The following is a 17,699-nucleotide window of genomic DNA, read 5'->3' as shown; positions in this document are numbered from 1 at the left end:
CAAGCTGCTGTTCTGAAGCCGAAATACTTTGTTGGTTCAGTATAGGCTTGTTCTTAGGTCTATTATTATTGGGTGTGATGTGGGGGGGATACCTGTTCCACTACCCATCAAGAGGATCCATCGCTTTGTTGAATGCTCAAGAAAACATAACATAATACTTTGATATTTTATTACAGCACTAAAACAGATGTGTGAGCAGTTAAATAAAGACTTTGAACTCGGGAAGTAAAGTACTTAGAAAGATGAGGGTCTCTTAATTGTTTTAATCCTGGAATCCTTTGAAGCGAAGTAAACGTCAAACAAAGAAGAAAAACAATGGGGGGAGAGGGGAAATTCCACCTGTTGACAATTTTACAGAAGTCGGTTTGAGTATAAAATGGACAATCCTGTTTTGTACTCGCGCTGACTTTTTCCAGAAAAATTTTCACCAGGAGGAATTTCACCCTCGCCCTTCCCCCATCCCCTCCTTTCCGAATGATTTAGTCAAACATTTTAAATCATCAAACTGGAGCAACCTTCCAGTTAAGTGTGTATTTTGTGTCTCGCAAGGTACTATATTGTTACTTATAATGGCATATAGTGACGCCATTATTCCCATCCAGAATGGAGATGATTGGGTAATTCCCCCGTCAATCATGCCTAGAGACCGCAGTGCTGTAAGTGACTGGGATTGATTTTACTCACATAATTTGTATGTAACTATCCTCCACTCACAGAATTTTGCTGGAGAAATCACCCTGCTTTTATTGGGAGACTTTGCTGTACTTTCAGTCATGAGTTCTATTTGCTGTAGTTCGTAGAGAATCTTTTTAAATAGACTGTGTGGAGTGTTTGCTGTAGTGCGTTGTTTAAATAGTCTCTGTTTGCTGAGTAAATAGACTTTGTTTGCTGTAAAATAAATTGTTTGCTGTGAGTCCTGCCATAAGTCCCATCCGCCTCCAACTCAGTGGCTGACACAGTGGTGTGAATAGGCACTCTGGGCTCGATTTTAGCTCAGAGCTGGGAACCCAGCGCGTCTGTAGATATTTGCATGGGGAACCCAGAAGCCCAATGATTGCGTCGCAATCTACGATTGCAACTCAATTGAAGGTGAGTATTTGTGCTTCCGAGTTTCCCACGCGCCAGGCAGCCAGATTTCCCTGCCAGAAGGGAAAGGAGCTGCGAATCAGAGAGGGGCGTGGCAGGGAGAGAGAGATTATGGGCCGTGGATGACATCGGGGGGTCCAGCCAGCATTGGAGATTGTGGGGGGGGTCCAGCATTGGGATCGTGGGGGGGGGTCCAGGATCGGGATCGGGGGGGGGGGTCCAGCATTGATACTGGGGGGTCCAGCCAGCATCGGGTTGGGATCATTGGGTCCAGCATCGGGATCAGGGTGGGAGGGTCCAGGCAGCATTGGGATTGGGGGGTTCCACCATCGGTAGGGGGGGGTCCACCATTGGGGGACGGTGGGGGTTGGCCGCTTGTGGAGTCCTGGCGCAGCAGGTGAGCTTGTTGGGCCTGGATGAAGCACTCCTGCTCCTCCGAGCCCACAAGCAGTGCAATAAAGGCACTCACCTCATGGATCCGGCCCTTCCCGCCTGCTTTCACCTGACGTGAATCGGAAGTGATAGGAAACTCGAACAGTGTAAGGTTGAATTCATTTTACTTTTGAAATACACAAAATATTAAGCCTCAACTCTTTCAATGAGGTACATTGCCCCTTTAAGTATTGGCTCGCCGGCTTTAAGTGGGGTCGGGACTTCAGAGTGTCTGTTGTGCGCACGCATTCAAACCTGCCTGGTTCAAACCCAGAAGTGGTCGTGTTGGAGCCGGGATGCGGTCCCCCTCCAAAAATCTATTATTTTGACCTTCCACCCGCCCCCAACCCACCCATTTTGGGGGGTTAAAATTACCCCTTCTGCCTTTGGATACTCTACAGCACAAAACTATTGCTACTTCAGCAATTAGCGGTCAGCTTCATTCAGAGCCACGTCTAGAATGGAATTTGACAGTAACCACACAGGTGACTGTCATCCTGAGCCCAAAAAATAAAATATTGTTAAGTACAATGCTATCTATTATTATTATTTTGTATATAAAAGTCATGCATTTAGCATGTGTCTGTCACATCCCGAATGCCACATTTTTTGACAGATGAAAAAGAACCTCGCAAAATGAGAAAGTAAGTCAGGCATTTCATCCTGGGTGGTTCTTCTGACCTTTCTGACTCTAAACCTGAAATGAACAAGCAATTTACTAATCTCTAGTTGACCTCAGCAATTGAGAAGCGGCTACAAATACCTGCATTCCCACTGCGAGCACTTAACTAACGGCCTTAGAGATAGGGTAGGTTAACAGCTAAACATGACCACCATGCTCCAAACCCAGAGCAATGCCATGGGAGATCCCCAGTTATAGGTCTTAATATACGTATGCCTGTCCGATGACTGCTTATTTAGTTAAACTACTGACTATCCTGTGGTGTTGCTTAAGTTAAATTGGAGACTACCCGGTTTTATAAGGACAGGAGCATTATACCATCTGATGCACAAAGTGTTATTTTGTAGTGGTGTGTACCCTGCTTTCTCCCTTTATGGCCCTATTGCTGTAAATGGGTCCATTCTTAGATCAATCGGAGGGTATTTTCTGTTGCTAGGGAAGTTCCTCTGCAGATTGACAGGTACTTGTAAATCCCCAGTTCATCCCCAGGGAAAATGAAACAATCTGGAAATTTTAACTTCAAGAAAAAATTTAACACGAAAATATGTACATATGACGCCGCCTGATGCCTGACGAGTGATTGACAGGCCTTGAACCTTTATATATGAAGACAGATGATTGTAGGTTTTTTTTTTGTTTTGCTACCTTCATGACCTTAACCACACCTGGCTGTAAACGGAAAACGATGATGTATTACCGCAAAGCAAACAGTTGTTTTTACGGTGAAATGTATGCCTTGCTTCATAAGTACCATATTTGGCTTAGGGATTGTGTATACTTTCACAAATGAACCCCAGATGTACGTCTGCAAATGTTTCCTGTTCATTCACCGGCTGTCAGGAAATGGAATAAAATAGAGATACAAGGAGTTAAAGAGCTGTTTCAATGGCATGTCAGATTATTAGATTGCTATTCATAGCAGGTGTCTGCGTGGTGAATATTGAGGTCTGATACCTTTGGTTACCGCAGAACGACATACTGCTTTCAAACCAGGCGTAGCTGGTGGATTTACAGCACAGATGTTACTGGGAGTCTGGACTTTAGTGTGGAGAATTGCTGATTTCCATGAAAAAGAGAAGAAACAAGAACGATGTAAATGATCTTGCTTTTGTTACATCCACAGGGCATGCAGTATTATTATTAATCTGAATGCTCGCAGCTGAGCGAGCCACACAGTCTCTACGTACCGCTGAAAAGCAGTTAGGTTAAAAAAGTAGGGTGCGGTAAAGCATTTTTATTCATGCATTTAAATAACCTGTTACAAATTTCAGGCCTGCCCTAGATATTCTCCCTGTCTTTAGCTACCTGATATCTAGATGTATGATAGGAGATAGGGGATGTAACAATGAGATAGATCCCCTTGCTGTATGGCTTGGATGCCGTAACCCTAGGTAAGCGCCTTCACGTGCGCTTCTCCTATCTTCCGAGAGTCAGAACTGATGAATACTCAGGTAAAACAAGGTCCATGTTGTGGGGGAGATCAAAACTAGGGGCCATAAATATAAGATAGTCACCAATAAATCCAATAGAGAACTCAGAGAGTGGTTAAAATGTAGAACTTGCTACCTACCGCAAGGAGTAGTTGAGGCAAACAGCATAGATGCGTTTAAGAGGAAGCTAGATAAGCACATGAGGGAGAAAGGAATAGAAGGATATGCTGATAGGGTTAGATGAATCAGCCACACAGCCAATTTTTGTATCATCTGCAAACTTCTTGACCAAGTCCCCCATATTCAAATCCAAATTATTAATATAAACCACAAAAAGCAAGGAACCTAGTACTGAGCCTTGCAGAACCCCACTGGAAACAGCCTTCCACTCGCAAAAACACCCGTCAACCATTACCATTCACTTTCTGCCACTGAACCAATTTTGGATCCAACTAGCCACTTTCCCTTGGATCCCATGGGCTTTTAGTTTTTTGACCCGTCTTCCATGTGGGACCTTATCAAAAGCCTTGCTAAAATCCATGTACACTACATCAAATGCGTTACCCTCATCGACCCATCTTGTTACCTCCTCAAAAAATTCAACCAAATTAGTCAGAGATGACCTTCCCTTAACAGGGAAGAGGGTTGGGAGGAGGCTTGCATGGAGCATAAATACTGGCATTGACCTGTTGGCACGAATGGCTTGCTTCTGTGCTGTAAATTCCATGTAATGTATAGTCAAGAAGCTGGTTTATTTTACAGCATACACTTACTTGAACAGAGCAGCAACTCTAGGCTCCTAACTTCTTTCATAATGATTCCCGTATCATGTAATATGCTGTGCTATCTCCATTGATGGGCCAAATACTGTCCTTTCTCTTTCTGGTCACTTTCTGGTCAGCCCTTGCTGAAATCTGGTTGGCTATATTTTAATTTCCAGCGTTTTGCAGCAGACTTCCCAACTGAGCAAGAACGCATGTTTTTCTCTCTCTTGTTGCCTGTGTGCACAAGAAGCTGAGGCTTGGCCTCCGATTCCTTCCATGTCGAGGTGTTGGCCAGTAGAGTTGACAATTAGCCGGCTATCACATCCTCCCTCCCCCGGGTGGAAGCCACTCTCAACTACCCTGCGTCGTGTGTGCATGATGTCAGATTCTCCCAACATCTCAAGTGTGAATGCCTACTGGAAGTATCTGAAATGTTGTGGAGATGCCGGTGATGGGACTGGGGTGGACAAATGTAAGGAATCTTACAACACCAGGTTATAGTCCAACAGTTTTATTTGAAAATCACAAGCTTTCGGAGGCTTTCTCCTTCGTCAGGTGTGACACTCACCTGACAAAGGAGAAAGCCTCCGAAAGCTTGTGATTTTCAAATAAAACTGTTGGACTATAACCTGGTCTTGTAAGATTCCTTACATTTATCTGAAATGTGACAACAAAGCACCTATTGTCCCAGATCATTAAAGATAACAGTTGTGCTGTTAGACTTATTAGCTTTCAGAAGAGCTCGTTAACATACTGATGCCCTCTTTGTCCCTGATGCTCCTGCATGTGGCTGCTCCATGAATCTAATCCCCTTGAAAACATGATTTAACTTAAAAGCAGCACTTTACTGTAAATTATACATAGAACCCTTCCGTGGCAAAATGAACAAAAGTCCTGAAATGCGACAAGATACAAAAATGCGATTTTGGATCTTGCTTTTGGTATGTAGCCTAAGTCCTTTTTTATGAGGTGTATTTGCTGTGATATGTAACTTCATTTTGGAATATCGCAATTATCTCCTAGTATATCTCATTAGAATATATATGATAGTTCAGGGAACAAATAAGACTTGGAACACTTTGTGGGCCACAGCTTTCCCTGGGTGAAGCATGCTTCATGTGGCTGCTTTTCACTGTTGAAAAAACAGGGGTAATGTTGTAAGCCCATTGTGGTGTCTCGCTATATGGGAGTATGGGTCACAGACTTGGCTCTTTAGTGATATCGCCCTATCCCCGACCTGGTATCTCGTCTAGCCATGCTCCACGTGGGTGTCTTACCTTGCAAAATAATAAGTATTCCTTTAATTTATCAAATGGCTCATAGTGAACATTGTAGCCTTGCTAAGACTCAACATTTACTTTGATTAGATTGCACAGAATTTCTTTGCATGACTTTATAATGTGCCATTTTCTTTTCATGTAACACAAGCAAAAGGAGCCTCTCCTGACCAGAAGTATATTTTGTACCATGTTCAAATTGTACCTTCTTCTTTCAACCCAACCAAAGCAATGAGGTAGAATTTGACTTTGTGCAATAGTGTAAAACGGGTGATAGCAAATCACCCGTTTTACATTTCTCCCGATTTTTATTTGCATTGAAGTCAATGGAAATAAAAATCAAGAGAGATGTAAAATGGGCTGTCAATTTGCTGTCATCCGTTTTATACCATCGCACAAAGTCAAAATCTACCGCAATAGTTCTTTTGAAGTGCAAAAAAAATTCATCAAGTTTGCTTGTTGTTTTCGACCTTCACTTTCCAGATAACCAATGCTTTTCTGTGCTAATCTGTCGTCAACAACACCAGTTATATATGTTCTCTTTCTTACAGCTAATTGCACTCCAAAGTGCCAAAATGGAGGAATGTGCCTACGGCCCCAGTTGTGCGTGTGTAAACCAGGCACCAAAGGCAAAACGTGTGAGGAGATGTCACCTAGCATTCATCCCACAAGCAACCAAGACACTCTGGCACAGGGTCAGCCTATTCCTCAACCGGTGCCCCAGCGGACCGTGACACAGAGAGTGCTTCAACTTCCTCAGAAAATCAGTTCACTAGGTCACATGTCTTTGACCGTCAAGCAGAAACCTTCCATGATGATACCCCAGCAGTCTCAGTAAGTAAGGCGTTTGATAAAGTGCCACATAATAGGCTTGTCAACAAAATTGAAGCCCATGGAATAAAAAGGGCAGTGGCAGCACGGATACGAAATTGGCTAAGTGACAGGAAACACTGAATAGTGGTGAACGTTTTTTTGGAGTGGAGGGAGGTGTACAGTGGTATTCCACAAGAGGACCACTGCTTTTTTTGATCTATATTAATGACTTGGACTTGGGTGAACAGGACACAATTTCAAAATTTACAGATGACACAAAACTTGTGGTTTGTGTAAGTGGAAGCGTAGTAAACAGTGATGAAGATAGTAATAGACTACAAGAGGATATAGACAGCTGGTGGAATGGGCGGACACATTGCAGATTAAATTTAATGCAGAGAAGTGCAAAGTGATACATTTTGGCAGGAAGAATGAGGGGAGGCAATATAAACTAAATGGTACAATTCTAAAGGGGGTGCAGGAACAATAACCTGGGGGTATATGTGCACAAATCTTTGAAGGGGGCAGGACAGGTTGAGAAAGTGGTTAAAAAAGCAAACGGGATCCTGGGCTTTATAAGTAGAGGCATAGAGTACAAAAGCAAGTAAGTTATGTTGAACCTTTATAAAACACTGGTTTGGCCGCAACTGGAGTATTGTGTCCAATTCTGGGGACCACACTTTAGGAAGGATGTGAAGGCCTTAGAGAGGGTGCAGAAAAGATTTACTAGAATGGTTCCAGGGATGAGGGACTTCAGTTACTTGGATGGACTGGAGAAGCTGGGGTTGTTCTCCTTAGAGCAGAGAAGGTTGAGAGGAGATTTGGTGGAAGTGTTCAAAATCATGAAGGGTTTAGATAAAATAAATAAAGAGGAACTGTTCCCATTGGTGGAAGGGTCAAGAACCAGAGGACACAGATTTAAGGTGATTGGCAAAAGAACCAAAGGCGACATGAGGAAAAACTTTTTTACGCAGTGAGTAGTTATGATCTGGAATGCGCTGCCTGAAAGGGTAGTGGAAGCAGATTCAGTCGTGGCTTTCAAAAAGGAATTGAATAAATACTTGTAGGGAAAAAATTTGCAGGAGTATGGGGAAAGCGTGGGGGAATGGGACTAATTGGATTGCTCTTACAAAGAGTCGGCACGGGCTTGATGGGCTGAATGGCCTCCTGCTGTGCTGTAACCATTCTATGATGCTGGAGTCATACCTAGCATAAAGGAAGATGGTAGTGGTTGTTGGAGGCCAATCATCTCAGCCCCAGGACATTGCTGCAGGAGTTCCTCAGGGCAGTGTCCTAGGCCCAACCATCTTCAGCTGCTTCATCAATGACCTTCCCTCCATCATAAGGTCAGAAGTGGGGCTGTTCACTGTTGATTGCACAGTGTTCAGTTCCATTCACAACCAGAGACGGGCTGGGAGTGAGCAAAGCACAATGGGTAGGGGAGCAGTGCGCAGACTAGCTGCAGTGCAAGGGAGCGGAGTGAAATATGGCTGTGTTTGTTTTTTTGAAATTGTTTCTTTGCATGTGATTAGACCTTGCTGGTCACATGGCTGATTATACCATGTGGTTTCATGGGTCAATCAGCAATGCAGAAAGCACTTTACAATCAAGGAACTCTATAATCTTGCAGGCACAAAGGCTTGGGTTTTCCAAAGATTTTACGGCCCGTTTTCCACTGGATTCTGAATTAAAGTAAGGCCAATATAAAAGCAGCATTTGTGATTTTGTGCTACAGCAACAAAAGTGCTCGATATTTAATGTTTGGCTGCTTTATGTACCATGCAGTGAGCTTTCCCAGTTACCATCACTTCTGGTTGAGATTCCCTTTCCCTGCAAACCCTACTGAACTGAAATATATATTTTTTGAGGAACCTTCTTGAATGGATTCCGTTCCAGCGACCCTGGCGTCACTCCGGCACCTAGCTCAAGTTATTCTTCATGGGTGATCCTTGACAGTGAGTGTCGGCAGGCTATTTTGTTGTTGGGGGTTTGGGGGGAGACATCACACTCCGATCCTGTCATCACTCATTATCCACACATGTGCACTTTCCCGCAGGCATCACTGGATCATGATCAGGAGCAGGAATTCTGGCTGATTTTCTCCCTGCCCCGACTCTCCAGCCACACGGGCCAACTGCTGCTCCAACGGAGATCAGCTAATTCAGCGCAGACCCACTGGTTCAGTACCACATAGAGGTTGCATTTACCCAAGGACAATCCCTCTCAATTGTATTGAAATTATTATTAAAATCAAATTGATGGGGGAAAAAAATCATTATTAAAGTGTAGTCTCTTGCAAAGTTTCTGCAGGGACACCAAAGCATGGCGTGATGGGATCTAAAGCAAATGTTTGTGACCAAGCTCCTTGGTGTTTAGCTGATGACCCTGTTGTAGATGTACATCCTCCTCTTCCTTGCCCTATCTGAGTCAGCCTTGATTATCGTCTGAGACAGAAGGTTGTAGGTTCAAGTGCCACTCTAGAGATTTGAACACAAAATCTAAGATGACACTTTAGTGCTGTTCTGAGGGAGTGCTGTGCTGTTGGCGGTGCCATCTTTTGAAGAGACATTAAATCAAGGCCCCATCTGCCCTCTTAGCTGGACATAAAAGATCCCATGGCACTATTGGAAGAAGAGCAGGGGAATTCTCCCAGTGGCCTGGCCAATATTTGTCCCTCAGCGAATACCACCAAAAACAGATGACCTGGTCATTTATCTCATTGCTGTTTGTGGCACCTTGCCGTGTGCAAATTGGCTGCCACGTTTCCTACATTACAACACTAACTACATTTCAAAAGTACTTCATTGGCTGTGAAATGCTTTGGGACATCCTGAGGTCATGAAAGGTGCTCTATAACTGCAAGTTATTTCTTTCTTTGCCACTTTTCTCCTCCGCTACAGTGCAGTGGCAGCTGCAAGATTGCTAGTATCAGTGCTTTAGTATCATCCCCGAGTCACTGCAATTATCCAGCGGTACTGAAATTAAGACAAAGATTTGTGGCAAATAGTACATTTTTATTTGTCTATCCATTTATTGTTGCATTTACTCTTGCTGTTCTAATTTTTAGATGGAGTATTTGGAAGAAAAAGGTAGAAAAGTGTTGAACGCGACTAAGTCCTTTCACTGTGCTGTCCTAGCTTTCAAGAGAGAATTTTATTCTGTTGACAGGCGTGTCTGTTAAATATCTGTTTAACTTACCACAAACATTGTTCAAAGTCTCTGTTACTTTAGAAGATTTCAGTTTTGATTACTTACAGGTCTAGGAAGTGCTCTTACGCTAGTGCAGCACATCCTTTGAGGTCTTGTGGTTTGATCCCACAGTGGACTTAGCAAATCTCAAATGTTTTTTTTTGCCACGATGAAACAGACGCATGTGGTTAGAAAAATATGTTTCATTGATGACATGTAGTGGAAAATATTGCTGATGCATCATTAAAGGAAGCAAGTGATGTGACTTGCTTTCTGTCCATCTGATTTTGACGGATAGTTCCCCTGTTCGTTGAATGCAAATATTGCGCTGCATTTGGCGCAGCTTGCTCCTGTGAGATACAATTTGCTGGGAAGTAATTATCCGAAGTAAAATAATAAATACTGGGAGTGGACTCATGGAGGCTGAATCAGACTGTTTAAAAAAAAAGTTTCATAGCAGTTTAGACTGACTGATCATGTAAAAGATGAGATGAGAGATTTGGATAGAGGGGGAGAAGACGATAAAGAGGCCAATTTGTTGTTTGTCATTTACCGCTCACCATTTTTTCACCATAAATTACCATACCTTTGCCTATGTTCCTCACACGTCAGGGACCCTTTATGGTCCTGTTGAATCTCCTGGACTGTTACTGGGGTGGATAAAGCAGTGAACTGATAAAGCATGAGGCAAAGTTGAAAGCCCCCCACCCCCCCGACTCACCATTACAACACGAATCATACTGGAGGATTCATTCTGATTTTGAGTGGGTGGGTAGTGATGGTACTATTGAGCTGTGCCTTTCACCGTCATCCCTTGTGCCTCAGTGAGTCAGATCACAATCTGTCCACTAACGATTAGTAAACATTTTAAAAATCTATTTTATTCATCACTACTTACCTGATATTTTTTAGCTCCCTGATAGAAAACCTGCAGATGAAATGTGAAAACCGTGACCACCTATAAATTTCTCTCAAAAGCAAAATGCTGCGGATGCTGGAAATCAGAAATAAAAACAGAAAATGCTGGAAATACTCAGCAAGGGAGGCAGCATCTGTGGAGAAAGAAACAAAGTTAACGTTTCAGGTCGATGACCTGTCTTCAGAATAAATTTCTCTGTTAGTTACTCTGCGATGTAAACAGCCAGTGTAACCTATACAGGCATTTCTTACTAGATTGAAGACAGTGACCTAGAGTTGGTGTGTGCCACTGGTAGGCCTGTTGCATAAGTTATATCAATATCAGACTTCACCAACAGCAATGAACGTCTAATTGACTTCAGGATGTGCCTTTTAACTTTGTGGTGTAAAAGGAACTGGCCAGCTTAAATGTGGCTTCGCGTTAACAGCAGAAACAATATATTGGGCATTACTTGTGATTATAAAACAATGTATCATCTGAATTACGATGAACAATGCCGTAGAAGATCTGCAAGTACTATGTTAAAGGTGTTGTGTAACTTAGTTCTTCGTTCTTAGTATCAAAAATGTCATGCTTCTCATTGCCTCCAATTTCCCACAAACCAATACAACCCCTCCCCCCATTTTAACACAGATTTCACAGTCTCTGAGTGCGTCTCTCACAGAATTCTTTCCAAATCCCAGCTCTGCATGCCACCTATAATCTCTCTTAACTTCTATTTATGACGTAGGCTGGAATTCACCATGAGCAGTGCCACAGGTGAGCTACTAGTATTACATTTGTCTATGTTTTATCACACGAAGACCATAAAGTTCAAGATATTTCTCACAACTAGTGGGAAGCAGGCTGGAGGCGCAGGAAAGAAGTGCCTCAATTGCCATAGTGCTGAGATTCTGGTTTTATATTGTTTCACCATGGCCACACACACACCGTCATTGTTTTTGTTGAGTGGGTGCAGGACACACGATTACGGTCTTATCATGAATGATCTAGAAGTCAGGATTATCCTCCTGGCCGTGCATCTTTCTTAATGTTAAAAACCTTTTAGGCACGACAGTCCATCTTTTTATATTTGACGCTTTACCCTAACAATATGTAAGACATTTCAGTGAATGTTTATAAGGAGATAACAGCATTGAAAAGAATGCAACGAGATGGTCTGTTGAACTCATTCCCTTCAGAGGATCACATATAATTCCCATGGTTCTGAACTTTCTCTCATTCTGCCTTTAAATTACTGAAGGGGGTGAATTACCAAACGTTATTCTTCCTAGAAGAGAGAACTCTGAAATTTCTCTCAGACGTCCATTAAAAAAAAATCTAGGAAAATTTCAGGGTACCCCTTGACCTCTCGGAGGTAAAGTCTCTATTTCTGAACCACACTGACCAGGAAGGTTCCGCATTCGACATGTCAGTCTGTGAGCTGACCGCGACAGGGGGTAATGGTAGGGGTGCTACAATTGACAGCATCGTTCCAGGGTTATGGAGAGGAAAATCAGACAAGAGTTTCCACTCCTAATTGCTGGATAACCTCTGCTGGAAGCACATGTGCATGAACACTGGGTGAGGGTGGGATTGGGCTTGATATTGATATCCTCTGAAACTGGACAGCCTGTTGGCACTTTCTGTCAAGACTCACGCATGTGAATAATGGCCACTTGGGGAAGGTATGTCAGGGTGACTGCTGCTTGTGGAACCCCATCCCAGTGGGAGGGAGAGCTGGAAAGAAGATTAAAATTGGAGGATAAACGGAAGAAAATGATAATCAGTACTGTATATCATTTTAATGTTACACTATCCAACCTTGACTGGTTGCATTTAACAGATGACATTCCCATGGTCCTAGTAGGACCAAGTGTTTCATTGATTGTTTAATCATATTATGGCAAGGCTTATCCAAATGAACGTAAGTGAGTTTTGGAATATTTCAGTTTAAACAGCGTTTGTTAGTAACAGCATGAGGAAAACTGGCTTGGTATAATTATTAAGCCTGACTGTATGAGAAAATTTAATTAATATGCACAGTTGGGATTGAAATACCCCTGGTTAATGAGGTGTCGATGACTGCTGGTGTTACTGCAGCTCCCCTGTGCTGTCAATCATGCAAACTCCCCTGAGTCAGTATCTCAGTAGTTTCATGGGCACTCATTGTTGTGAAGAAAACTTCACCAAGACAGAAAAAACTGAAAAGGACATTTATTGTATTATGTCCCTAACTGTCTGATTTTTGAAAAGGGTCTCGGTGGTATGGAAGTCTTCTTAAGGATCAAGAGTTTGGTTAATAGGGGACTGCACTCTGTGGGAAATGCTTTGCATCTAAACTGCCCCCTCGGGAAAGAGTACAAAAACAAAGTTGCTGAACAAATTCTCTCTTTCATGGCCAGTAATGAGCTTCTGAGCTGGGTTTGAGTGCAGAGTCAAGAATCGAGCACTGGGAAGGATGCTGATCCCAGTTGTCAAGGTGTAGCTGACCAGGCAAGATCAGATTCCCCCCCCCATTTTCCGATCCTCTAACTGGAGATCCACCCACTGATACCAGTGGCCCCAAATGGAATTTCGGGGCTGAAATGCTCACCTTGAAGTGACGAGCACAACTTAAAGATTTTACAGCAAAAACAAATTGTGTTTCAGGTTAAAAAATAAGTCTGACTGACTGTGATTTAAAAAAATTAGCAGGGATTTTCTGCTGGATGTGATATGGGACTTCGAATACATCATCCAGTGCATTTCCCGTCACTTGTGCCGCAGTAATGCTGGGTGCTGGGAACGTCAGCGGCCTTGCAATTAATAGGGAGGCGGGGACGGTGCGGGGGAGCCCAGTAGCGGGCAAAGAACCCGGCAAAATGGTGATGTGAAGGTCCTGCCGATCTTAATGGCAAGTCCTTATTTGAATAATTTTGGGCAGACAACAGCTGACCTGATTGAGTGCCTAGCTGGCGGATGGGAGCATTAGGTAGCGGCTGGACCCGTGGGGACGGTCCCCGACAGTCAGTGGTTGGAGCGGCTGCTGAAGAGACATTTCAGCACAACTTTGTTGAAAGGAGCGTTGGATGGTCGGGCCCGGAAACTGTACAACATGCTGAGGTAGATTTTTTTTTTACAGTCAGCAACCCGGAGAGCCAAAGATCGTGGGGATGTTGGGGCTGGGGATTCCCTGAAGATCGTGGGAATGCAGGGGCTGGGGAGGCCCAAGGACTCCTTGTGAGGCCTGATGGGAGCACGCCTGCTTCTTCTGGCTCATAAGCAGTTCAAAAACAGGCAGAGTTTTCAAACTTTGTCGACTCCTCCCAGCCTGTTGCTGCTGCAGGGCAACAGACAGTGCGGGACTCCCTTTGCACGGGCGTTAAATTTTTATGTCCCAGCCCCAATGACATCATTGGGCTGAGACTTGTGAATCTTAAGTAGGCCCCTGCCTGCTTTCAGCAGGAACTTTGTCCAGGGCTTGAATTGCTGTCGTTAACGTTATGGCAGCCGGGAACGCAGTGGCTTGGAAGCGGGATCTAGATTTTAAAAATTTGAACCCCTCGCCCGATCCTTTCCTGGCGTTGGGGTGGGATGGAGTGGGGGGGGGGCAGTTAAAATCGAGGCCAGTGCTGTGTTCCCAGCATCCAGTGTTACCGTAGAGTGTGGAGGAAAGATTTACATTTTAAAAGGCCATTTTCCCGCCCCCCCAGAGTTGCGCCAGAATACCGCTGATGTGGAAAATCCTGGCCTTTGCATGCAGCTAAGGCTCCTATTTTTAAAAGAAAGATCTCGAGAGAATTTTTACACGTATCAATTGCGGGGCAGACACAAGCCAGTCTAGGCAAGGCTCTTGCAGCAGGAAATCTTGTTGCAGTGCTGCAATTATAGTAACTATGCAAAGCATGCTACGCAGTCCCCTGAAATGTTGCCAAAATCTTTCTAATTCCTAATGCAAACTAAATGATGTACAGTAGTTGGGACAATGCCATTATAATGGGTGTGTCATAATAATAACAGCACAGGATAAAAAAACAAATCAGAGTATCTGTGGATTTAAAAATCAGAGCTTAAAGGGACCCCACCCCAGTGAGTGAATTTTTTTCTGGCTTTCTTTAACTCTTTGGCCTGTGCAGTGTGTGTTAATTGAAATTGTCACCTAGACAATGGATTTACTTGAAGTGCTTTATTTCGTTAGAAATGAATGAGAAGGTGTGCATTTCTTTATCCAAGGCCTCAGCATGCCTGGGTTTCTTCTGGCACAAGGTGCAATCCAAATGGAACATGCTGTGTCACGTCTTGGAAAGAAATGGAAGAACTTGTATTTATAAAGCGCCTTTCACGTCCTCAGGACGTCCCAAAACGCTTCTCAGCCAATGAAATGCTTTTGACGTGTGGTCACTGAGGTAGGAAACACGGGAGCCAATGCGCGCACAGCAAGGTCCTACAAACAGTAATGTGATAATGACCAGGTAATCTGTTTTGGTGATGTTGGTTGATGGGTAAATATTGGCCAGGACATCGGGGAGAACTCCCCTGCTCTTTTTCGGAATAGTGCTGTGGGTTCTTTCACATCCACCTGAGAGGGCAGACAGGGCCTCGGTTTAGTGTCTCATCCGAAAGACGGCACCTCTGACAGTGCAGCCTTCCTCAGTACTGCTCTGGAGTGTCAGCCTAGATTTTGTGCTCAAGTCTTTGGAGTGGGACTTGAAAACCCACCTTCTGATTACCACTGAGCCATGACTGACACCATCTGACTGTAAAAAAAACATGCGCCGTAGATAAAGCAAATGTCCTTGAGTTCCATCTTAACATTAGATGATGTTTGAGTATTTTTAGTAGTCAATTTTTTTGTATTTCCAGTTTATGGTTTTATTCTTAGTATTGCATGCTGGGTGGGAATAACTTGGATTCCCGAAGAGCTCTACCAAATGCTCGAAGGAAATTAAAAAGACCAGTTGGGATAGTGTGAAAAATTTTCAAAGATTTAATTGTTGTCTGAAAGGACAGTCATTTAAAAGAACGTGCATTGATATACTGTTTACGATGTGGCTGTAACGTCCCGGGCTGCTTCACATAGCTACGAATTATTTTGAAGTGCAGTCACAGTTGTCACATTTCATGGTTTTGGGTGATTGTGGCAGCCAATTTAGGCACAGCAAGATCTCACAACCAACAAACGAGTTGAATGACCAGTTGACCTTTTTTTGATAGTGGTGGTTGAGGAAAGATTATTGCCCAAGACACACACTCTTTGCAATTATCACGTAAACAGGTAGGGCCCACTGTGTAAAAATGGAAAGGTCAAAATGCATTTCAGCCATGAAACTATTGTGGAATGAACAGTTCTCGGCAAATCAATACCCAATTCTAATCTTACCCAAAATGGGCATGAAGTTAGTGGTGCCTCTGTTGTGCCCACCTGATAGATTCAGCCATTTTCAGATTCAGGCCTCATTGGAGTACGGTTGGCGAGCTGCCTGGAACTAGCTGATGGTGATTACTGGGTTGCCCAGGTGCACCTGTTGATTGTAAGGTGTTTGTTAGAACCTTAAGCTGTGATGTCAGTGCTGTGTCTCAACAGAATCTACATACACCTGGATGAGCAAATACTGAGAGAAGTGTTTTTCTTAAGGTTTAATTGTTAGCTCTAAACTCGCATATCTAGTTAAGTCAAGGTATGTGCAGGGTCACATTGCTTGCACTTATACATACACTCTGCATATCCAGATCAGTCATCGTGAATATAAGACCATACAGTATTCACAAGCGCTTAACTGGTGTTTAGATTGTTGCTGGATTGTTTGCACTTAAGGGTTAATTGTTCACAGTAAACGATGTGCCTGAATGATTATTTCAGACATGCACCCGTACCAGTTTATTTTAAAAACAGTGGTAGCTCTCTCGATAGCTTAGCCAATTAAGACAATGAATATCTAAGGTTTATGGACTAGGAAGGTCGATTTGTGCTGAATTAGCTGAACTCACTTGATGCAGCTCAGGGCATTACAATTGGTCTTAGCAAGCAGAGTTTCCACTCCTGATTGCTATCCAGCGACCCCCGCTGGGTGTGTGCAGATTTAACTCAGGTGAGGACAGCACTAGGCTTGGCAGTGATCAAATAATTTTCATTTGTATAGTGCCGTTTAATGTAGAAAAATGTCCCAAAGGCACGTCAAAGAGAAGAGAAGCGAATGCTGAGCCTTTATGGGAGCTTGGGAGAGGGGACCAAAAGCTTTGTTAGAGGGAGCCCTCTGCAAAGATCTTACTGTGTAAGGTCACACATGAAGAATGACCATTTGGGCAAGGTATTGGAGAGCAACTGGTACCCATGGAACTGTACTCTGACAAAAGATTAACACCTTCAGGAGAATAGGAGGGAAGGGTAGAAGATTGGCAGAGAAAGGAGGAAGAACAGAAAGTAACATAGACTGAATGTGTTATTTGCATCCCAGTAACCAACTGATAAACTGACTGTGATTATGTCACTGTTGGTCAGAGTGGACACTGTTGCCTGTCAATTGCATGGAGCATCTTGGAAGTTGGTCTCCACTATAAATCTTGATCTCCACCATAAATTCTATCACCTAAAAAAAGAACCAACACAGCATTTCACAAGTTTGAAGACAAACCCAGATACATAGGAATCATTAAAGGATATTGCCAGTTTATAGGACAGTACTTTAAGCTTATGGTACTTACTCCCTTGTGTGATCTGTTGTTAGGTTTGAAATCTAACATCTTGCTGGAGGTAGCTGAAGGGCTTTTCAAAGAGTCCTTCACGGAAAACCTTTGATTGAAATGTTACCCAAAGCAGACACCCTCGGCTGACAGATTGATAGGGAAGCTGCCTAGTTGACCTACGTGTAAGTCAAACTGACGTCACCTTTTCCTTATTAAACACACCTCAGCTGAGCTTCATTGTGTTCCACAAAGAACACAACACAACTCAATCGGGCTAGTGAATTCTCGCTCTCCTTCCCTGTTTGATGTCAGTGGCCTGTGTGCTACAAGTACTACTTCAATGATATATCTGTCTCCAGAGCATGGCTCCTGGGACTCTATGGAGCTGCCTTTCAGCTGCCAAGTGCATGAACCGGGAGGCCCGGGAGGAGAAGGGACGGGGCCTGATACCCAAATTCAAAT

General features: G+C 43.5%; 1 protein-coding gene across 5 annotated transcripts in view; it reads left to right on the top strand.

Annotated features, from left to right (window-relative positions):
• ltbp1 (latent transforming growth factor beta binding protein 1) overlaps positions 1-17,699 on the top strand; it is a 304,945-nt gene that overhangs the window by 21,959 nt on the left and 265,287 nt on the right. For all 5 annotated transcript variants that reach the window (XM_067988679.1, XM_067988681.1, XM_067988683.1 and 2 more), the window contains exon 3: positions 6,223-6,505. In XM_067988679.1, the coding sequence (XP_067844780.1) occupies positions 6,223-6,505 (283 nt within the window). The remainder of the gene's footprint in view (positions 1-6,222; positions 6,506-17,699) is intronic.

This window comes from Heptranchias perlo, chromosome 8 (genome assembly GCF_035084215.1).
Source record: "Heptranchias perlo isolate sHepPer1 chromosome 8, sHepPer1.hap1, whole genome shotgun sequence".
NCBI classification, from domain to species: Eukaryota; Metazoa; Chordata; class Chondrichthyes; order Hexanchiformes; family Hexanchidae; genus Heptranchias; species Heptranchias perlo.
Note: the sequence above shows the minus strand (reverse complement) of the source record. Positions and strands in the feature narration are given on the sequence as shown.